Source organism: Argentina anserina, chromosome 2 (genome assembly GCF_933775445.1).
Source record: "Argentina anserina chromosome 2, drPotAnse1.1, whole genome shotgun sequence".
Taxonomy (NCBI): Eukaryota; Viridiplantae; Streptophyta; class Magnoliopsida; order Rosales; family Rosaceae; genus Argentina; species Argentina anserina.
Window position 1 is genome coordinate 5104313 of NC_065873.1, and position 24558 is coordinate 5128870.

Below are 24558 nucleotides of genomic sequence, written 5' to 3' on the forward strand. Positions count from 1 at the left end.
AAACTAAGAAGTAAGAACTACTAAGAATGGAAGTTCAATGATTAAATTTTATTTAGATGTATGTATTTTGCATTTTCCATGTCTACTCTAAACGGAAGTTATGCAATTGTTCATAAACAATTTACTTTCCAGTATTCTTCATCATCAATTTGTTGTTTTATTATTTTAACCCAATTAGATAATTTGAAAATGATCTGATTTTGATCATTTGCAAACTTTCCTGGATTAATGAAAAGTATTAAACACAACAATCAACTAATGTTCATGAGTATTCTACAGTAAAGAAACTGATGGAGAGACTAAAGGTCAAAAACACACTTGTATATTTACCATTACATCCTCAGATTTTTTACTGATATGTTGCAATTACCAAATTGTCCTATGTCAACAAAACTTATGGCCAGAATTGAGCCAGCAGTGACATTGATACGATCGATTCAGAGCACAAGAAGGAGAGCAACACCCACCAACAAATTAACACATGTAGTAGTTATGTACAATGTGAGCTTGAGCTCTAAACTTTTGATTCTTCAATCAAGAAATCAGAAACTGAGGGATTCATAATCTTCATGGTGAGCATGGCGTGGCCAATTATAATTGCTTTTCCACCACCAGCTTCTGTGTTCGTCACCGGCATGTCAATCTTCAGCCTCACCATGGCCAGTGCCGGAATCTCAGAAATAAGAGGAAAGAACATGGAGTATTCCAAATTCAGGAAGAGTAGCAATCCATCAGAGTCTGAAAAATCAAAGCAAATTTACATATCTGGTAAAAGAGGCATGCAAATTGCTTATACCCCAGCATTTCTTGCTGGCCTCACATCGTTAGTGTTTCTTCCACACAACGATGATATCAGATATCTGTTGATCTCCTCAGCTCTAACCATTCATTTCCTCAAACGACTTTTGGAGGTACGATTACGTCGATATTTAATTTCCTAGTATTATGTGATCACATGGAATAATGCTACATAAAATGATAAAAATTCTATTTGATATAATCATATAGATTAGATGTAATCCCCTTAGTTTTGCATGCAACAAATTAAAGAAACCAAAGAAAAATGTCCAATGATGAAAGCGAGAAGCGTTATATATGGGGTTTGTTTTTCTTTTTGTTTTTCAGTTTGTGCCCTGGATTATTTCGTGGTCACTGGTCAGTGTCTCTGTTTCTACATTTTACACAAGTTTGAAGTTTAGCCATTCCAGTACGTACACATAACTCATTGTATCATACTATCATATATTGATCATGTACACATACAGTTATGCTAGAATTTACAAAGTTAAAATGGCAAAATCATAGAGGCGTAAGCTTATACGATCTATCATAACTAACACGTACGTACTAGGTCTTAATTTAACATGGCCCTCGATCTCCTGTTCAATTTGTAGGTTCAATTTGTACACAAGTACAGTGGAGGGATGGCCCTTGATACTGCGATTCCTATCTGTCTCAGTTACTTCATGTCAACTGCCACCATGGTCTACGCTCAGCACCTTACTATAACCCAAGGGCTACCAGAGCCACCAATTGATTTGAAGTTCCCTGGAATTCTGTTGTTTCTACTTGGGATATCTGGCAATTTCTACCATCACTACCTTCTTTCCCGAATGAGATCATCGTCCTCGTCGTCTTTAACAAACTCGGAAAGCGATGATGATAAGAAGTATCAGATTCCAAGGGGTGGATTGTTTGAGCTAGTGGTTTGCCCTCACTATCTATTTGAAATCATGGGATTTGTAGGGTTCTCTTTTATTTCTCAGACCTTGTATGCATTCGCCATGGCGGTCGGAACAACGTTATATTTGACTGGTAGGAGCTATGCTACTAGGAGATGGTATCAGTCTAAGTTTAAACAATTTCCTCAAAATGTCAAGGCTCTCATTCCATATCTTTTATAGATGTATGCATGCATGTTTGTATCAGACTGTAAATTATCTTGCTGGGGATAGAGTTTCCGAATTAATCCTCTTTAGTCTTTACCAAGTGTTGCGAATTTAAATTAATGTGATTTCAAAAGTATATGTTCAGATTTTTCTCACATCTAAGAATCTGAATATAACCCTTCAAAGAAAAAAACGAATCTGAAAATTCTTCAAATCCCTTTTTTCTTTGATCGTTTTTTTTTTGTTTTTTTTGCCCTCATCAAACAAACATTTCATTGAACATGAATCTGGACTAGAAATGGATACAATACACTAATATATATATATATATATATATATTAGGGACCTTGTTACGACCCGGATTTTTGCCTTCTTCCCTTGTTGAGAGTCGTACTAAGTGTAGCAACTCTAAAGGTTGACTTTTTAATGCATAAGTTTTGCGAGAAAACTTCTTCCACGAAGTTTGTATGGCTCGTTTGTAATACCCGAGATTTTTAATCTCATTTAACTAACACATTAGAACTAACTAATCAATATTTGTCGAAAAAACGTAGTTTAATACGTTGATATTAAACTACATGTCGTCATGAGAGTTCTCGACGCTCGAATTTTTATTTTATTAACTTTACAAATGTTTTCTTGTGTTTTAAAATATTTTACTCAATTTGTTTTCACTAACTTAAGATGGTAGCCGTCGATCTTTCATCGTCAAATTTCTACCGTTGGATTAAATCCTATGAGCTAATATTTACCTTTGATTCTTGGCTTTGAGAAAACAGCTCTTTTCAATTTCTTTCAATCAGCCAAAAATCCGGGCCCGAACTTGTGGCCCGTTCTCTTCAACTAAAAATCCCATATTACCACACTTTCTCCTCATTTTCCCCATCCTGTTTGACAGCACAGAGAGAGAAATTCATTTTCTCAACAGAGAGAACTTCTTCATGTTCTCTTTGTTCCACCAACGGACCACCACCCCTCTCAGCCTCTCTCCGGCCACGGATCCAACATGCATCACCACCATTAAACTCAGCTCTTTCTTCTCCACAAAACCATACCAACAAAACATAAGCTTGTTCTTGATTTCTCCAAATCGCCTTCTGAAGCAAATGACCAATCTCCATTGATTCCGACAATTCTTTCAACTCCGGTCACTACCAGAAAAAGGTACTTAGACGACAAACATATTTCGTTGTCTAAGAACATATTTTTGTCGTTTAAAGTTATAAGATGACGAAATCATCGTCGTCTAAGTTCTGTCAATTAGCTGTTGTCACCCAAGTACTTCGATGACAAAATTAAGTTATTCGTCACCTAAATAAAGAGTAAGATGATGAATTAACTCCTGTCGTCTACTAAATAAGGTGACAAATGTTAATACTTAAGCGACAAATCATATTCGTCGCCTTAGTTAGTGAAAATTATAAATTCCTGAATTATATTTCAATATAAATGATTTTCCAATTTTATTTTTTGGTTACAAAAGATTTTCTGATTTTGTTCTTTTATTCTCTATTATTGTTTTATTTATATTTTCGTTATTAATTAATAAATATCAATATAGTGGTTAATTAGATCAATAATTAGGAGAGGACACCGCCACCGCCACCTCCACCTTCACCTCCACCGTCGCTATTATCGACTCCCACCGTCAAAATCACCACCACCACCACCACAATCATATAACCAAACACCATTACCAACTCCTGTAATAACCCTAGTTTTCGGAACGTTGATTTAGAAAAACGTTACGTTTCCGATCTAATATATCGACTTTTATTCCGTCGCTCGGTTGCGAAAACTTCATTCAAGAAAGTTGTAAGGCTCGTCGATACGAGTTCGTGGATATGTGATGCGTTCTAATCAGACGTTGTACATAAAAATTATTAACGATAGAAGTTAGTTTCCGATTTAAAAAGGGGTATAAAAGGAAACTAATCAGAAGTAGGGTTTCAATTTTCAGAAACCCTCTTCTCTCTCCTTCACCCGCGCCTCCCTCCTTCTCTCTCACCCTCCCCGAGCTCTCTCTCCCTCTCCCAAAACTTTCGCTTCCGTGGCTCACACCACCACTCTCCAAGCCTGCGCGAGCTCGACCCCTCCCACTCCTAGACAAGACGCGACCTCCTTCGTCGCCTGGAAGCTATGCCAAGCTCCTGCATCTGTTGCGACAAACAGCCACCGATCGAGCTAGGGTTCAAGGTAGGTGCATCTCCGCCGCTCCTCAACCGCAGTACCACCTACAATCGGAGGGGAAACCAAACGCCGCACCGCTCCTCACCTTGACACTAGCACGATCGACTCCGTTGCTCTCAAGACGTCGATTAGGTGAGGACTTGATTTTAATTGGTTGTGATGATTGTTGTTGTGATTTTGGGTTTGAATAGGAGGTGAATTGATGGAGGATCGGAGGAGGAGGAGATTTAGGGATACCGCCCCCTTAGGCGGCGCGTGTGAACTCATGGTGGTGGCTAGGCACGGTGTGATGCCGTGGGAAGGAAGAGGGAAGGAAGGAGAAGAGATTGGGCTCGGGGGTGGCGTGATACGTGCCGTGTTTGGTGTCGGCGCGTGGGCCCCACGTGCTGTCACAGTGAGTGATGCGTGAGCGCCACGCGCAGTCGCCGGCGAGTGGCGCGTGTACCCCACGCGCCACCACGTGCGGCGGCGCGTGAACAGTGTTTCCGAAAATGGTAATTTGTAAATTTATTTTACGTACGGTAAGAATGTAAATTTATTTTTACGTACGGTAAATGTAAATTTAAATTACTTTCAGTAAATGTAAAAAGTAATTTTGGAAGGGTAATTCAGTAATTTTTATTTACTGAGACAGTACGTACATTTGAATAGTATTTATACGTACAGAAATACGTAAACAATATGTATTCGTACAGAAATACGTATTGGATGTGTATTTGTACAGAATTACGTGAATAGTAAATATGTGAATAGTACTCAGTGAACAGTAATTCGTAAAACCAAAAATTGCTGAACAGTAACAGATTATTACTGTTTCGGGATTCAAAGGTTTACGAAACGTTTCTAAATTCTTTTCTTATCTTTTCAAGGTGATCAATAAATCAAGGAAATGAATTATCTTCGGGAATTTTGGAATTACGCTCGAGTCGATAAAGTGAGTAAAATCTCACATATTTACGAATCTACCCTTGCGGAGATTCAAGATTTTGCAACAGTTTTTAATATTGAATTATGACACGTATACGATATAATGAATTACATATATAGTGTATAAATGGTAATAAGTATATATATATATATAGTTTGTTATATTATATACTGTTATTAATTCATTCGAATTGGTCATTTTGATGACGAGAATTGTATATTGAGCATGTGATTTAATTTGTACAATATGATGTGAGATTATTGTACATAATTTTAACAGGGTATTGGTTAAAATGTTTTGTCTTCGGACGTGATTATGAAATGTGACATGTATATGATATAGCGGATTATATATATATTGTATAAATGGTAAATAGGTACATATATATATATATATATATATATTTTTTTCTATATAATATACTGTTATGATTTTATCGAGCATGTGATTTTGATTTGTACAATATGATGTGAGATTATTGTACATAATTTTAACATGGTGATTGTTAAAATGTTGATTTGTCTTCGGACTTGATTTTTGTACAATATGATGTGAGATTATTGTACGTGTTTGGCAAGTCGGAACCTAGTCTTTGACCGGGCGAAAGTTACGATACAGTTAGAGCTCTAGTCTGTCTGCCGTAGTACTGCATGTGAGGTAACAGGTGGTTATCGGCTCATGAGTACTCAGATTGTTTTGGATGTTGGGTAGCGAGTGGTTACCCAATATCGGCGGTGTACTACGTGAGGGGTAAAAGATGTGTACCAGCGTTCATTAGTACCCGTATTATAAATGTTTTTGGGTGACCAGAAGGGTTGCCTGATTCCTCATGAGCACTTTCATTTCATATATTTTTGGGACAACCAGATGGGCTGTCCATTGACTCATGAGGACATTTATAATTGTTGATTTTGATTTTTCGTATATATTGATATGCGAATTATATTTTTATTTTACTCATACGAGCTATAAGCTTACCGGGTTTGTGTTTACAATCCCGGTGCACCAATTCGATGGTGTAGGGGATAATTCCGCGGGTGTTGATTAATGAAGATCGAGTGACGACTCCGGAGACTCGAAGTCGTTCGTATCCTGCTTGTGGTGAGGTTTCTAGTGTGGATTTGAGTGTGAGAATTGGTGTGGATTTATTGTGAGTTTTGTGAGAGATTGTGAGGATTATTATATTTCCATCATATGTAATGTTGAATTATAAATTGGGTTGTAATAATTGGTTTTCTGAGTTGTATTGAGAACTCAGTAATGATCCGCTGTGCATTTTAAATGATTTCGATTTCATTGAAATTATTTAGTGTTTAACGACTTTGAAATTTTGAGTTTTAAGCTTAAAATTTTAGGGTCGTTACAACTCCTTCTCTTGTCTTCGAAACCAAATATCACCAGCCCCGAGCTCACCCCAGATTTGGGGTTATTGCAAAGAAAAACACCACCAGCCCCGAGCTCACCCCAAGTATCACAGCCATCATTGATTTCGATAACACCCCAAATCCAGTGAAACCTCTACTGTGGAGCCAAACCAAGACTCAATAAAATCAGTAGCCAACAATGAATATCCCATACTAGAATTCAATTCTCGAGTAGTCAGAGTGGTGGTTTTGGGGATCTGAAGGGATCGATCCGCAGTTTTAGAAAAGAAAGATGAATGAAGAAAAGGGATCTGAAATTCGAAGGGGAAAGAAAGAGGAAGGAAGAAAATGGATCTGAAATTTTGAAGAGAGATAATTTGGATCGGGCTAGATAAAGGAAGGAGAGAAGAAATAGGTGCTTTGGTGTATGAGATGATAATAAACCGTTAGATCTGATCGAATTTGACGGTGCATGGTTTTGTTCCGCGCCATATTCTTTCATTGAATGTGAGTGATTCATTGTTATATTCCATTTTAATGAAATTAATTAATATTCATACTATATATGGACAGCGGAACATCCCACTTTAATGGAATTCGAAATGTCCATATTTAATTGTAACATAAAAATGTCCATATTTAACCGATTTTAGTCTATATTTTCCTCAAACATCAATGAAATACATATGCTAAGTTTTATGTTGAATCGCTAGATCAAAAGAGTATAATTTCTTTCTTAATTAGTCATAATGATTTATGAAACAAAATTAACTTTCACATCGATCTTCAATTAAAAGCTAAGAATAATTTTGTTGCAATTATCTTAACTAGTCTTTATTATATATGAACTTCAATGGAAATAAATATTATTATATATCCTATTAAATATGTTCAAAATTTCTTAATTTATTGATCGGTACATGTTTAGCATCTATATTAATATGTCTCTTAAGTAATTATGAAACTACCCTTCATTTATATTCAAATTAATTACTTCTAAATAAAATTATACTCTAAGGATAAAGTGGTAAATGATGATCAATATATTACTTCTCACTACGTATACTCATAACGCTACGTAGATATACACACGTTAAAGGTTCTCATAAATAAGACTAAATCGGCTAGTATTTCAAAATTAAAACTAATAATTAAATACGAATCATCCATCCCACCTTCAACACAAAATTAAATATGAATCATAAAGGAATGAACAAAAATTCTTCAATCATATATAATTTATACTCTAGTCTTTCAAAATAAAATAATATATATATATATATATATATATATACAGTCCCTATCCAGAGTGAAGGTTCACTATGAAGTTTCAGAGTGAAGTTCCAATTTTGGCACACTTTTCGGTCAAATTTTTTCAGTATAAGCAATTCAATATTTAGGTATGCTATTCAAGATCATATCTACAAAATTTCATCTAATTCGGACATCGTTAAGGTATTGAAATTAGATTAAATCAATGAATGAATTAAAACTGTTCAACGTGAACCGTTCGTGTAAATCTCAATTTTGAAAGCTCAAATCATTGTCAAATTGGATGAAACTTTATAGAGATGATCTTGAATAGCATACATAAATATTGAATCACTTATGGTGCAAAAATGTGACCGAAAAGTGTGCCAAAATTGGAACTTCACTCTGAAACTTCAGAGTGAACCTTCACTCTGGATAGGGACTGTATATATATATATATATATATATATATTTATTTACACTGCTAATAGCACATTATATTTACACTACCAATCATATTCCTCAAACAAAATTATACTCTTCGCCTTAATGAAACCGAACTGACCTTTAAAAAAAAAATTAGTATGGGTTTTATTAGTCTTTAATTGTCTTTGAACATCAATGAAATGCATTAATAAGTTTGTCATCTAAGAAAATCAACTCGTCACCTAAGTAGCACTAAGACGACGAAGTATAAGTTTGTCGTCTAAGTGTTGTGTTTGGATGACAAAAAATTAATTCGTTGACTCAGTTACGAGATTAGATAACAATATCAGTTTTCATTGTCTAAGTTCTACTAAGGTGACTGTTGTCAAAAAAAAAAAGTTCTACTAAGGTGATGATTTTTTATATTTCAGTGTTGAAACTAATTTCGTCGTCTCATCTTTTCTTAGGTGACGAACATTTTATGTTGTTATCACCTAAGTCACTTTTTCTGGTAGTGCGTGAACTCCTAATCCTCTTAGAGGTACGTTGAGTTCCATATCTTTATAACCCAGCTTGACTCTCCATTCAATTTCATAGATTGAGACTTAATCTAAGTTTCTCTTTTTCTGCATCAACATCACCATGTCGCTGCCATGCCTCACCGTCGGCAACTTTCTTCCAGGAGAGGCTTCTTAGCTTCTGTGACATGTTTGCATTGCTAGTGGTGAGCCTAACCATGATCCCTCCTTTTCAATTTAATTTCGTTGTTAAATCTTTCAAAACGGGTCCTAATCCTTAATCTCACATATCCCTTCTTTTTTTGTTCCGATATTGGGTATGAAGTCACATGGCCGGCAAGCCGATCCTGTCTTCTGGACAACATGGTAGTCGCATGGAGACTCTGAGGTGTGCTTGGAATGCAGCAGCTCGTTTTTGAAGGCAAAGAACTCAACCATCATCAATATAGTTTCTGACAATTTGACGAGGTAGCAAACCCACTCCTTCTGGTTGTGTTTTGGACTTGTTGCATTGTTATGATAGTTGTGCGTGATCTGTATGTCAAATTTGAACGAATGAAGTCAATTTTTGCAGTCGGAAACTGATTGGAGAAGCATGGGTAAATCCCTTGGTTTTTAACCTTTGTACTGTGGTTATTTTCTATTTTTACCAGTGTGAAATTGTCAAAATGCCCCTAACAGTTTTACTATTTTACTTTTATGTGTTAACCTAAATTATCTTTTTACTATCTACTCAATGATTTAACTGTTTTACTTTTACTTAAAATGTAACTTAGTGAAAATGTCATTTCAACTAGGCAATGAATTTTAATCGATAGTTCTGATTTCCGCCCGATTCGGAAATCGAGAACTCTTTTAACTTAGGAATGTGTCAGTAATCAATTAAATCGCCGACATGGTTATAAGTGTCTTTAATAACCTTAAAGTATGCTTAGTATCATTTGACGACTAAAATTAGACTATTTTCGGGTTATCCGTGAATTAGTCGATAAAATATCAAACAAGGTTAACATAGTCAACTCCTCGTTAAACCAAGAAAGATTTGGTCAACAGAAAGTCAATAATTGATTTTCTTGGTCAAACTAGGAAATGAGATCAAGTCATTTATCTATAATTTTTGGATTCGAGCTTAACAGTTCTGAACTTCATGGATTCAGAGATGGTGTTATGAGATTTGCTTTACACTCGAAGTAGCAAGATTGGAGATGGAACTTATGTTTTGGACTCAGGGATTCTGCACGTCATTCCAAGTAGGAGAGCTAACCCTCTCATGTTGCTTTGGCCAATTATATGAAATTCATAGTCTAGGACTCGGGATTAAATTATTATTTGAATTATTATTAATGCATTAAAGGCTTGTGAAAACCCGAGACTAGACAACTTCTAAAATGAGATTGTTTAGAATGTTATAGACCTAAGAGTAATGGGGTTCTGGGATACCGGTTAAGGACCCCTCGGTGTCGAAATCGTAAAACCTCCGGAGGGGCAATGCCCTGTTACCATTCCATCTTGCGCGCTATTAATTTATTTTAGGGTATACTCTTAAATGGACACTCTCGCTCCCTTATTGTTTTACAAATAAGGGCGGTTGACCTCGACTTAAGAGGTGACTCGTTCGCTTCTAAGTTGTTAGGATCGGTCATGCATTTCATTATATTTATTACAATCCTATGAAAATGACCCTAGTGTTTTAGCATGATATTTGCAAGACTTGCATGGTTTAGTAATTGATTTTACTTGGATCCAAAACCTACCCTCAAATGTTTTATAAAATTATATTACTCAGTTCAAACTCATGGGTGGGTTGGCCCCTACTGGGCAAGTGAGGACGACGCTCACTCCTACTATAATGTCTTGCAGGTTAGAATTGATATTCAGGAGCTAGGAGCATCGATAGAGAGTCAACATTCATTTATTGCATTTGTGTTTGTCTTCCTCGCTTTTGTTTCTTACATTTGTATCTCCGAGGTTGCTTAGAATGTTCAGTCACCTTTGTAATTGTTATTTTTACTTAGGTTGTTCCATTTTGTTAAATTTAGGCCGGTGAATTTCACCATCTTCTGCATTTTGTTTATAAACTCTGTAATTTGTAGAGTTCACGGAAATGTTTACAGTTATTAGTTTCTTTTATCTTACTTGTCGAAAAAAATTATTTATAAGTTTTTCATTATCTTAGTGAGTATAATACTTGTATTATGCTTGCTAATCGTTAAATTATCTCAAATTTACTGGTTGCATTCCTTTCCGGGATGTGACATCGTTGATACGTATTCGTGGACACGCGGCACGCCTAAATCAGAGTTAGTATAAATAGGTGAAATAAAGAGAAAAAGGGGGAGAAGAATTAGAAATTTGGGTCGGCTACTGTTCACATGAAAAAAAAAACCCAAATTTTTGTTCCACCCGAGCCACCGACTTTGGGCTGTCGGATCTCTACCATCCGGCCACCGTAGACCGGCGCACTGGTCCCGTTCGAGAGGTAGCAACGTCCTACAAGTATGTGGTAGCGCCACCCGCAATCTCGCCGCCGTTTGGGAGCAGTGAAGCCCAAAAGGTCCTCCGAAAGTCCATAGTTTCACTGATCTTCCCCTCGCCGGAACTCCCTCCTCTCCTTTCATACTACAAACCCTCTAAAGGATTTAACTCAAATCGTTTTGTGCTAGGAGAATCGGAGAAATGAAATTCTAATGTTTAAATTTGGGGCGTTTCGGTTTTTGTTAAATTGAAGTGTTTAGGATCGGATTTGAACTTTGTGGTGAACTGTAAAGTTATTAGGAATGCCATTTAGATTGTGGTGGTCTCATTGGTAGTTGTCAGAATACGGGAGGCGCTTGGGGCGGTTGCCAACCTGCTAGAGTTGTTTTCGATGGCTTTTTGAGTCGTTTAATAGTTGAGGATGGTGAAAGAATTTTCATATAATTTTTGGAGGAGTTTCGAGGTTGTTTGGGCAATTATATTTTTGTATTTATCCCTAAAAAGGTGTGGTAACAGTTCATAAATTGGGAAACCTTCGATGTTAGGACTCGAGAATATTTTGATGAGTGTATGGAGGTTGTTGGTGAAGTTGAGGAATTTTGGTTGAGGCTGAACCATATTTGGGCGAGTAAAAGCAGTTAAATTCTTTTTATTAAATATATCGGGATGTGATAATTAATTTTAATGTCATTTAACAGGAGGTGAGGAGACTCGAGTCGAGTAGGCTTCGGACCGACGCTGAGCGTAACTCAATTACTGTGAGTGGACATTTATTTTTAAATATATGTATGCATGATTTTTGAGTATTTATTCTCTTAGAATTATATTTTGTTTTATGAATAATTAATTGGAAATGAGATTTATGAGAATTTACGATTTATTGAGAAATTACTGAAAATGGGATCTTTGAAAAAGTATATATATATATATATATATATTCTATTTTGTTATAGAAGGTTGAAAATTGTATGTGGTATTATTTTTTGTCATTTAAATGTGTTAAACTACGAGTGTCTTGATCCCTTAAAAAAGGGTACGTAGGCAGCGTGACTAAGGTTTGGGTGCAGCCGCCATTATTTAGATCGAATGTCGGTTAATTTTCCTATGTTGATGATGGTCGATATATTGTGGGTTCGTTTAATGTTGGTTGCTATGTGTTTGTATCGATTGATGGTAGATATGATTTTTGAATACTTGTATCGGTTTTGGGGTTATAGTTGCATATTCGTGGTAGGGTTGTGATATGAATTGACTAGAGCAATATATTGATTATTTACATGTTCTCCAGTAAGCCATAGAAACTCGGTCATTCGATTGGAATCAATGTGGTATAAGCAAGCCCTATCGACTCGGCTATTCGATTAGAATCAACGAGGTATAGACAAGCTTTATCAACTCAGTTGTTCCATTAGAATCAATGAGGTATATGCAATATATATTTGTTGTTGAATATGGGGCTTTCAGATAATGATGATATGATATGATATGATATGATGATGATGATGATGATGATGATGATGATGATGATGATGATGATGATGCTAGCACTGTATATGTATATTCCACCTTATGGTGTCGGTTGTCAAGCCCTTTTAGCCTGAGAGGCGATGTGGTATGCCGACAATGCCACGAAACCTCGTTACCCTCTCTGTTAGCGCGACGTGACGATTTAGGGAGTATGGGAGTACACATTTATTTTTCTAGGAAGGGGCACATTGATGAGTGCTAGTAGATTGTTATGATTTCCCTTTCCACCTGGGAGACGATGTGATATTCAGAAATATCACGAAAGCCCAGTAATGTGAGTATGTGAACATTTCTGAATTGTCTGAGAGGGGCATAGTGTATGATATATGATATGACATGATTACTTTACTTAGGCCAACATGGCTAGTTCATTTTCTATTATTGATATGACATATGATATGGCATGTGTAAGATGTGTTGTTGATTATTTTTGTGAGAATGAGATTCTCAGAAATTGTTAAGATACTTTTATTATTCGAGTAACTATTGAGGGAATTATATTTTACGGGTTGACTAATGACCCTTGTCGTCTTATAGTTGGTTGGGCAGTTATCGTTTAAGACGAGCTCCAGGGGTCCGATGAAATGAAATAACAATTACTGCATACTTTGTATGGTACATTGTGTTGTATTTTTTAATTTGTATTTATGGGATGTGCTTGTGGAGTTTGGAAATTTTGGGGAGCATGGTGGCTCTAGGTGTTGCGGTTGGATTTGAGATATTGGGAGTATCGTTTTGTGCTGGTAGGGTTCGCTACTTTCAGGAGAGATTATGCTGAAATTTTTGGTATATCTCCTTTCATAGTGGTCCCCGCACGATCTGCCTCGATATTAGACTAAATTTTGGGGTGGGTCGTGTCAGGTCTTTTATAAATTTCGTCTATTTTGGACATGGTTTGACCGTCCGTACCTATGGTCAACAAAAAAAAAAGCGTTTTGACATATTTAAACCCATTTACCTGGGGCTTTACCAAATGAGTTTTCTCAGTGCGACCGCGCATGATCGGTGACAAAAATTAGGTGATTACAAATATGTAAACAGCTTTTGGCATTCGCATCTTGGTAATAGGTCCTTCCTTAGGGCATATTAGTGGTATTTTTGGTTTACCGAAAATTCTGACAGTCAAACGAGATTCGAATTGGATGAAATTTTTACAGGGTAACTAAATATTTATAAAGATCACATCGGCTGGTGTCGATTGATCCCGAGAAATTTCTTTCATATAGTCGCTTCATAATGTGATATTTTTATTCTAAACTTGATATAACAAGGTTATGATACATTAGTGGTGTAACGACCCTAAAATTTCGAGCATAAAAACTCAAAATTTCAAAGTCGTTAAACACCAAACAAGCTCGATGAAATCGAAATCATTTAAAGTGTCACAGCGGATCATCTCTGAGTTCAAAATACAACTCAGTCAAACCGATTATTTCAAACCAATTTATAATTCAACATTATAACAAATGGAAATGTATAATCCTCACAACAACCTCACAAGATAGTCACACAAAATCCTCACACAAGCTGGAGATAAATAACTTCAAGTACTCTGAGTGGTCCGTCAATTCCCGCTAATCCACACCTGCGGAGTTATCCACTACACCATCGAATTGGTGCACCGGGATTGTAAACACAAACCCGGTAAGCTTTACAGCTCGTATGAGTAAAATGAAAATATAACTCGCATATTAATATATATACGAACATCCATAAATCAAACAAATATAAATGCACTCATGAGTCAATGGACGGCCCATCTGGTTGTCCCAAAGAAATATGAAAAGAAGCGCTCATGAGAAATTAAGTAACCCTTCTGGTTACCCAAATGCATTTATAATACGGGTACCAAGAACGATGGTACACATCTGTTACCCCTCTCGTAATACACCGCCGACATTGGATAGCCACCCGCTACTCAACATCCAAAACAATCTGAGTACCCATGAGCAGATAACCACCCGTTACCTCACATGCAGTACTACGCTGATATTGGGTAACCACCCGCTACCCAACATTCAAAACAATCTGAGTACTCATGAGCAGATAACCACCCGTTACCTCCCATGTAGTACTATGGCGGACAGACTAGAGCTCTAACTGTATCGTAACTTTCGCCCGGCCAAAGGCTAGGTTCCGACTTGCCAAACACGTACAATAATCTCACATCATATTGTACCAAATCACGTCCGAAGACAAATCAACATTTTAACAATCTCAATGTTAAAATCACGTACAATAATCTCACATCATATTGTACCAAAAATCATGTCCGAAGACAAATCAACATTTTTAACAATCTCAATGTTAAAATCACGTACAATAATCTCACATCATATTGTACCAAAAATCATGTCCGAAGACAAATCAACATTTTAACAATCTCAATGTTAAAATCACGTACAATAATTTCACATCATATTGTACAAATCAAAATCACATGCTCGATATATAAATCTCGTCATCGAAATGACATAAATCACGATAAAATCATAACAGTATATTATATAGCAAACTATATATATATGTACATATTTACCATTTATACAATATATATATAATCCATTATATCATATACATGTCATATTTCATAAACACGTCCGAAGACAAAAAACTCGTCCGAAGACAAAACATTTTAACAAACTCATGTTAAAACCACGTACAATAATTACACCACATATTGTATAAAAATCAAATCACATGCTCAATATTTAATTCTCGTCATTCGAAATGACCAATTCCAATGAATTCATAACAGTATATAATATAGCAAACTATATATATATGTACTTATTACCATTTATACGATATATATGTAATCCACTATATTGTATACGTATCGTAATTCAATATTAAAAACTCTTGCAAACTCTTGAATCACCGCAAGGGTAGATTCGTAAATAAGTGAGATTTTACTCACCTTCTTTCCTGCGTGCAACTTCCACGACCCTGAAAGTAATTTCCTCACTCGTTTCGTCAGTCACCTAATAGCACGATAAATGCTTAGAAAATGATACTTAAAATATCAGGTGACGAGTTCAGCACAGCTAAATGTTGTTCATAAAACATTGTTCACGGAACACTGTTCATGTTTACTAATCACTGTTTTTACTAAACCACTGTTCACAGTTACTGTTTTACCAAAATACTGTTTAAGTTACTGTTCTACCATGACAATGTTCACATTTACTGTTAAAAATCACTATTCACATTTACTATTCATTCAGCGTTACTGTTCACCAACCGCCACCAATCATCACCAAATTTCACCACCACAACCTAAACAACATTTCCAACAACTTCCTAGTTAACACCAAGGTCTAAATCCGAGTCTAAACAGTCCAAAAACGAAGAACATGAAATCGGCACTAATCACAAACCCTAGAAATTGAAATTTTGATTCGGGTACTTACACTTCGATTTGGCTCGATTCCTTTTGTGGGAATGTTGCTGGGACTGAGAGAAGCAAAACCCCCCAAGAATCTCGAGCCATGGTGGCCGGAGGAGGCGGCGCCGCCACATCAGTAACTTCCGGCGGTTGCTACACCGTGTGTGGTTGTCGCCGGAGTGCAAGGCGTAGCCCAAAAGATGGAGCTTGTCGAGCCCGTCAGTTTGATAGGTGGCACGACACGAGGCGACGTTGGATGGTGGAGAAATCGGCCGGAGAAGGTTTTTGGGTCGGGTGAACAGTACCCGAGCTGATTTTTAGAAAAATCTGATTTTCTGATTTTTAATCTCCTCTCCTTCCTTTTATACTATTTCCAAAATCGGAAACGAACTTCCGACGTTAATAACTTTCGCGTCCGACGTCCGATTCGAACGCATGACATGTCCACGAATTCGTATCGATGAGCTCTACGACTTTCGTGAAGGAAGTTTTCGCAACCGAGCGACGGAATAAAAGTCCATCTATACGTTGCGGTAACGTTACGTTTTCTAATTAAACGATCCGAGAACGTTTCCGTTTTCGTTTCGAATTGTCGTAAACCTCTAATTGTCGTCTTGAATTAATTTCACAAGTTTAACACTTTGAAAATACTCGACATTTAATTTCTAAAAAATTCGGGTTATTACAAGTGGACACTTTGACGATCGACAACTCCAGTTCGAAATATGGTCGATTGACACTAGCATATATGACATGTATATATATTTAGGGATCCCGTAAAATGTTCGTCTGTTTTGGACAAGGTTTGACTATATGTACCTACGGTCAACCAAAAAATAAGCGTTTTGACATATTTAAACCCTTATTGATCGGGGATTCTCCAGATGGGTTTCCTTGGTGCAACCACGCACGATCGGTGACAAAAATCAGGTAATTTCAGATATGGAAACGACTTTCGTCATTCCTTAGGGCATATTAGTGGTGTTTTCGGTTTACTTGAATTTTCAATGGTCAGACGAGGTCCGAATTAGAAGAAATTTTGACATAGTCACTAAATATATATATTGATCACATCGGTTGGTGTCGATCGTTCCTGAGAAGTTTCCTTCATATAGTCGCTTCATAATGCGATAGTTTTATACTAAATCTAATATAAAAAGATTATGATACATTAGTGGACACTTCGGCGATCGACAACTCCAGTTCGAAATATGGTCGATCGACACCAGCAGATGTGATCGGTATATATATTTAGAGATATTGTAAGAATTTCATCCGTTTTGGACATGGTTTGACCCTTCGTACATACGGTCAACCAAAAAAGAGACATGTTGACATATTAAAACCCCATTGATCGAGGCTTTACCAAATGAGTTTCCTCGGTGTCACCGCGCACGATCGATGACAAAATAATGGGTCATCCTTTAGGGCATATTAGTGGTGTTTTCGGTTTACCAGAAATTCTGACGGTCAAATGAGATCCGAATTGGATGAAATTTTTACAGTGTCACTAAATATATATACCGATTATATCGGCTGGTGTCGATCGATCCCGAAAAGGTTTCTTCATATAGTCGCTTCATAATGCGATAATTTTATTATAAACCTAATAGAATATGTATGTATAATATTTTATTACTTGACGGACTTGTACAAGCCGGGCCTTACGGGTTTTTATGGGCCGGGCCTTGAGAGCTTTTGGTTGCCGGACCGGATTTCACACCTCTAAACTAAGCCCGATTCTCTATCCACGGAAATTGGCTTTCTCGCAGGCCGGACCGGGTAAAATCTCATCGGGCTTGCGGGCCTACGCGGGCTTATTGGATCCGCATGCTAAATAATGAGGCCTACGCTCCACCACTCCACTCCCTCCCCCGATCACCGTCCTCCGTCTGCTACACCCCAACCAATGCCTCCAAACCTCTCCGAGCCACCACCACCTCCTCCTCCTCCTCTGTCACCATGAAAAACATCAACTCCAACAACTCCAATGACGACTTTGAAGCCTCGGCCGCGTCCTTTGCACCCGCCACGCTATTCGTGATCTACGCCCGTAACCGCATCGGCCTCCTCGGCGCCTATTTTTCTACTGTTTATGTTGATGTGGCAAGTTTTGATAGGGAAGTAATATGACCACAAGAGTCGTGGTGAGCAAAATTGAATCCTTTTATTTTTTACCCTTTTACATCTCACCATAGTTGCAACTTTCTTCTTTCTTCTCTTCTCAGCTCTCACCATATTTAGTTCTTCAATCAAGAGACGAGAAGAAGAAGCTGAGGGGATCACATTGATCATGGGGTGGCCAATCATATTTCTTTTCCCACCACCAGATTCACTGTTCATCACAGCCATGGCAGTCATCAGCTTCACAGGGTGTGCTCATGCCGGGTTATCGGAGGTGAGAGGGATCCACCTGCAGTATTCCAAGTTCTGGAAATCTGGTTCTCAGAAATCAAATCAGATTTACATATCCGCTAGAAGAGGCATGCAGCTTGCTTATACTCCCCCATTTCTAGCTGGGCTCACTTCGTTGGTGTTCTTTCCCCATTGCGATGACATCAGATACCTTTTGCTCTCTTCAGCTCTCATCATTCACTTCCTCAAAAGACTGTTGGAGGTACGATTATGTCAAACTTTACATGTCAGTTGATTACTTGATTTCCCTTTATATATGCACCAATGCACGCTATGTGTTTGTTTTCTACTGTCTAAGAGAAGCGTATTCTACTGATACAGATCTCGGAATACTATTTACAGTTGTTTGAGTTAGAAATTTAACTAGTAATAATAGATATGAAGTGTATATCACATTTGGAATGGAGGGACCTTGCAATATATAGAACTATAGAAGTTTCTAAGGAGGGATTGAAATCGCCAATTGGAGTAAACTTATTAGTGTCCTACTTATATACTATTGCTGTTACAGCTGAATTGACTTCTCAGACGTACACCTGATCACATAACAAAGAGTGATTGCTGCTGTTGCCATAAGTGTCGATGCCCGGCCATTATGTTATATATTGTGTGAAGTTTGTGTAACATTCATCAATATCTTGAACCTAAGACAATCACTCTTGATGCCAATTTTCCATTATAATCAAGTATTACCCTTTCTGGTATTATTGGCTGCAAATAAATAGTGACCCAGCAGGCATGCCTCCTTATGTATATGAAGAAATTGGTTCCCCAATCGAAAAGTTCATCTACCCAAATTCCCCAAATTGGTTCATCATTTCTTAGAAAGAATGTAAACTGCATAAGGCATATTGGAAAAGAGGAGATACAAGTAACAGTCATCATGTATCATGTATGTAGAAGACCATTACTGACGAATGTGAGGAATATATACGTACTAGTCTCAATTGAATGTAAATATACATCTCCCAGCCTCCTATTTTGTTGGTGGAAACTAAGTTGCATGCTGCCACTACTATTCTTACTGCTTAATTTATCTGGTCTTGTTTCATTTGTAGGTTCAGTTTGTTCACAAGTACAGTGGAGGGGTAGCGCTTGATTCTGGGATTACTATTACTGTCAGTTACTTGATGTCTACTGTGGCTGCAATTTATGCTCAGCACCTTACAATAACCCAAGGGCTACGGGAGCCACCAATTGATTTAAAGTACCCTGGAATTCTATTGTTTCTGCTTGGGATATCTGGTAATTTCTATCATCACTACCTTCTTTCCCAACTGAGATCATCTTCCTCTTTGTTTCGGTCACACTCACAAACCAATGACGATAAGGAGTACAAAATCCCAAGGGGTGGATTGTTTGAGCTAGTGATATGCCCTCACTATCTCTTTGAAATCATAGAATTTGTAGGATTCTCTTTTATTTCTCAGACCTTGTATACATTCGCCTTCGTGGTCGGAACAACATTCTATTTGATTGGTAGGAGCTATGCTACAAGGAAATGGTATCTTTCTAGGTTTAAACATTTTCCCCAAAAGGTCAAGGCTCTCATCCCATATCTTTATTAAATCATATACTCATGTTTGTATCAAACTATAAATCATCCTGTTGGATATTTCATGGTTAATCCTGTCTGTTTCACTAAATGAAGCTCTCGTAGTGGTTGAAAAGGCATCGGTTTGAGTTTCCTTGACGTCAAATGATAGCAGGTTTGGGACTGAGCTCGTTTGAGATCAGGGCATAGCTGATGGAGCCCTAATAGATCAGGGTTTAATTCCCTGAGAGTAGAAACACTTATGTGAGTTTTCTATGTAGGGCTAGTTGAATGAGAATGTAGGAGGCAAGGTTTTTTTTAACTCTCGTATGGACTTGTTAAATATGAGCTCCTTAGTGATCTGTAATACTTCTGCTTTACTAGATTTGTAGCGTTGTTGCGTGGGTTGGACAAATCTTTGAGAAGCTACATTTTTCTTACTTAGTGCTTGTCCTAAGACAATGCAGTTGAACCCATTTTTGGGTTAAGGGGCTGTTCTATCGGCCAACCAAAGTTACAAAGGCTTTCGAGGTCCTATTACAAGACCTGAATAAAGGCTTTCAATACTCCCATTAGAATCTAAGCCTTTTGAAGCGCCAATGATTGTAGCCGTGATTAGGTAGAACCTTCGTTCTTACCGCTGATCGTAAAACACTTGAGCTCTTCCCATTCTGGGTTTCGATTTATGACACCAGACGGTACAAAACACACATCTTCCGTAGACGCACGTACGTAACAGTGTTCCTTTATTGCTGCTGTTTTTGAGAGGAAGAGGCAAGTTCAAGCCTTCAAGGTAGCCTGGAAAATGATCTGCTATTTTCCTTCGCTGATTAGGAGAGTTGGCTACTTCTATTAGCGCAGGACCTTGAGTCAAATTGATCGTGTCATGTGCAACGACGTCCTCCATCAAATCATCAATGATGGTTCCATTGATGTCCATCTAATTAGTCCTCTTCCCCCTTTCCGAACTACAAATAAGATCGAGAGGAGCTATTCCGAATTTTCGTGCTGAATCTCTTATATATGTTTTGGTAGACTACGACATCCCATTCTCTTGATCTAAAGTAAAAACACATCTTAAAAAAAAATGTTGGTAGACTAATTATGCATCCAAATCAATGCCGTGACGTCATGATGCATGACTCATATCTCCAATTTAATATTTGTGCCCTGAGACTCTGAGAGTTTGACACCTCACCATTGAAGTTCTTCAATCTAGCAAGAAGAAGAAGAAACTCTCGGAATCACTGCTCATGACGTGGCCCATCATATTTGTTTTTCCGCCACCGGCATCTGTGTTCATCACGGCCATGTCAGTCATCAGCCTCACAGGGTTAGCTTATTGCGGGTTCTCGGAGGTGAGAGGAAACCACCTGCAGTATTCCAAGTTCTGGAAGATTAGCAATAAATCCGATCCTCAGAAATCAAAGCAGATTTTCATATCTGCTAGAAGAGGCATGCAGATTCTCTATGCTCCCGCATTTCTGGCTGGTCTCACATCCTTGGTGTTCTTCCCCCATAACGATGATATTAGATATCTGTTGCTCTCTTCAGCGCTCACCATTCACTTCCTCAAGCGACTTTTGGAGGTACGATCATGTCGAACTTCACATCTCTGGTTGTTTTAAGCTAATCGACGGAGTTCAATTTGATTGGATAATCTATATTTACATATGTTTTAATGTCTTCAAATTTTCCTCGTATATAATCTAGCCGGCGAGTTCTCAATGTTTACATTTGTCTGAATTTGGGGATTTAACTGTTGATTGTGTAAGATTTTGTATGGAAGCAATAGATTAGTACATCTTGTTGCGATATCAAATATTATCACACCTTAAGCCATGTACTTGTTGCTCAGGTACCATGTGAGAGTATGTCTTTTAACATTGCATACAAATGAAAGGTGCTAAATCCCAAGTACATGTATATATGCAAACATAAGAAAGACGGAGGCTTAATGGTATTGTAGGACATTATAGTGTTCCTACATGTAAACTTCGAAGTCTCAATTTTATTGAACCAGTACAGTAAATGTGTTGTAAGGATATGAATCATATGATGTAGATCTCACATATGGAAAGGAGGGAACTTGCAATAAAATTTATAAGGATTCAGGCCTCTCTAACGAATGTCGAATTAGTTCTGCTCTTACATTATTTGATCAATCTCAAACTAATAACCCAACATCAACAAATTTCACTTAGGAGTTCCTGTGGTTACGAATTCCCTCTATATTGTATTCTTTATTCTGTATTAGGGCAGTTTTTATTCATTTAAAACTTAACAGCCCCATCATCCAAAATGTATGCAATTGTTGTGGGAATAACATTAGTTTGTTCAATTTGTCATCACTGTTCGAGTAGAAAGCAAAAGGTAGCTACTTGAGTAGTTATAGTAAAGATTTTAGTAAGTTGTCTTTGAAGTGAACTGTTCTACTTTCAAATCCTTAGGTAATATGCATTCATATCCGTGCTCTCATTTGAGGAATTGAGGTAACTTCTGCACATATCAGTTGACTGGCATGGTGATAACTTGTTATTAGATAATCTACTAATAATAAATGCATAACATAATTTCCCCAATTAGAGTACTGGCAGAAATATGAAACTTTCCTTCATCTGTAAAGTTTTAGGTTTGACATAACTTACATGGAGATTATCTCTGGTTGGGCTATATTCTATAAGAATATCTATTTCTCTGATTTTGATGCTAAAACCTGTAATGATGCACATAGGTAAAGCTTTACACTGATGTTTTTAAACCAAAGCATGACCAGGGAGAATGCGTAGCCACGTACACGGCTACTTGGGCTATAGCCCAAGGGAAATTTCTCCAAACCACTTACATATACAATATATTGCATCAAAAGTGAACATTTTCCGATCAGTTTAATTGGTTAAGCCACTTCCTTTAGGTCATTGCCTCATTGGTTCGACCAAGAGTCTGCACTTCTTCGTTTCGATTCTTTCATTATTTTCAGTTGTTTTATCTTTTCCATCTCCATTCTTTCTTCTTTTACTAATTTAGACTTTTTTTCTTTCTTTCTTTCTTCATTTTACTAATCTTCCTCATCATAATTGGTTCAATTCCCTCTCAACAAGAAAAGTATTGGTTCAGTATGCTAGATTAAGAAGCTGCAACAGGCAAAAATCTTGAGGTTTAGGTTTATTTTATCTATCATGACAACATGTATGTACTAGTCTCAATTGAAGGTAGTCATATGTCCCTAGCCTCGATCCCCTGTCGTTGGTGGAAACGGCGTCCCCTGCTGCCATCTAATATTGTTCAATTTGTAGGTTCAATTTGTTCACAAGTACAGTGGAGGGATGGCGCTTGATTCTGCATTTCCTATCACTCTCAGTTACTTCATGTCTACTGTCACTGCAATCTATGCTCAGCACCTCACTATAACCCAAGGGCTACCAGAGCCACCAGTTGACTTGAAGTACCCTGGAATTCTATTGTTTCTACTTGGGATATCTGGTAATTTCTACCATCACTACATTCTTTCCCAATTGAGACCATCATCCTCTTCGTCTCCATCAAAGTCACAGAGCAATGACGATAAGGATTATAAGATTCCAAGGGGTGGATTGTTTGGGCTAGTGATATGCCCTCACTATCTCTTTGAAATCATAGGATTTTTAGGGTTCTCTTTTATTGCTCAGACCTTGTATGCATTTACCTTCACGGTCGGAACAATATTCTATTTGATTGGAAGGAGCTATGCTACTAGAAGATGGTATCGTTCCAAGTTTAAGCATTTTCCCCAAAATGTCAAGGCTCTCATTCCATATCTTTATTAGATGTATCAAGTATGCATGTATGTATCAGACTATAAATTATCATGTTGGATATTTCAGACTTAATACTGTCTGTTTAAATAAAGGCAAAATTGTCAAAATACACCCCAAACTTGGCTAAAATTGTCAATTTGCAACCCGAACTTATATTTGAGTCAATTTACCTCCTAAACTTGGTAAAAATTGCCGATTTGGACCCCATTCGTTAAATTTAACTGTTTATATCCAATTTTGCGTCACATGTCATGCACACGAGGGGTAATGTTGTCGTTTTCTATTTATATTTTTCTTAAAAACAAATACAAATATTCTTTAAAAGGATTATTATTTTTTAATCAAATTATTTATTTACATCTTTTTTCTCCATAATTAACTATACTTCGAATTATATATTAAACATACCCACCCATTCAAATAGTGTGTTGTGTATATATATATATATATATATATATATATATATTTATATGTACACATTGTTGGAGGAGTAACGAAACGAGAATAATAACGACGTAATGGAACAAAACGTAACCATTTAATTATTGATAATGAGGCCTATATATATGCATTACATACTACAATTCCGTAGGATTCAGAGTCATAATCTATTACAGAGATGCAAATTTATCTCTAACAGGAAACCTAATAAGGCTAAGACACACATAATGGTAGAATAATAATTCTCCTAGAACACATATTTATTTTTAATTTTCAATGTATTTATTTATATTTTTCTAATATCTTTTAACATACTATATCACGTAAAATAATAAATATATAAATCAATAACATGTTTCGAAAAACAATTGTAACAAGTGTTCATCTTAAGTAATTTTATTAATTTATTTCATTA

The 24558-nt window shown here is 37.0% G+C and overlaps 3 protein-coding genes across 3 annotated transcripts; all 3 read left to right on the top strand.

Moving 5' to 3' along the window:
* Window positions 1-578: 578 nt before the first annotated feature.
* LOC126783833 (uncharacterized) lies at window positions 579-1904 on the top strand. Its single transcript, XM_050509366.1, has 2 exons — window positions 579-911; window positions 1395-1904. The coding sequence occupies exons 1-2, from the start codon at window positions 579-581 to the stop codon at window positions 1902-1904; spliced, it is 843 nt and encodes a 280-aa protein (XP_050365323.1).
* Window positions 1905-17786: 15882 nt separating this feature from the next.
* Window positions 17787-20276, top strand: LOC126783834 (uncharacterized). The gene is made up of 3 exons (XM_050509367.1): window positions 17787-18066; window positions 18185-18573; window positions 19430-20276. Exons 1-3 carry the CDS (start codon window positions 17787-17789, stop codon window positions 19937-19939), a joined length of 1179 nt encoding a protein of 392 aa, XP_050365324.1. The 3' UTR covers window positions 19940-20276.
* LOC126783835 (uncharacterized) lies at window positions 20071-23787 on the top strand. The gene is made up of 3 exons (XM_050509368.1): window positions 20071-20080; window positions 21112-21494; window positions 23202-23787. The coding sequence occupies exons 1-3, from the start codon at window positions 20071-20073 to the stop codon at window positions 23709-23711; spliced, it is 903 nt and encodes a 300-aa protein (XP_050365325.1). The 3' UTR covers window positions 23712-23787.
* Window positions 23788-24558: the final 771 nt, after the last annotated feature.

Coding starts and splice junctions, on each gene's coding strand:
- LOC126783835 (XM_050509368.1), top strand. Junction 21,495..23,201: donor TCCTCAAGCGACTTTTGGAG/GTACGATCATGT, acceptor TTCAATTTGTAG/GTTCAATTTGTTCACAAGTA.
- LOC126783834 (XM_050509367.1), top strand. CDS start 17,787: ATGCTAAATAATGAGGCCTACGCTCCACCACTCCACTCCCTCCCCCGA. Junction 18,067..18,184: donor TGTTTATGTTGATGTGGCAA/GTTTTGATAGGG, acceptor TTCTCTTCTCAG/CTCTCACCATATTTAGTTCT. Junction 18,574..19,429: donor TCCTCAAAAGACTGTTGGAG/GTACGATTATGT, acceptor TTTCATTTGTAG/GTTCAGTTTGTTCACAAGTA.
- LOC126783833 (XM_050509366.1), top strand. CDS start 579: ATGGCGTGGCCAATTATAATTGCTTTTCCACCACCAGCTTCTGTGTTC. Junction 912..1,394: donor TCCTCAAACGACTTTTGGAG/GTACGATTACGT, acceptor TTCAATTTGTAG/GTTCAATTTGTACACAAGTA.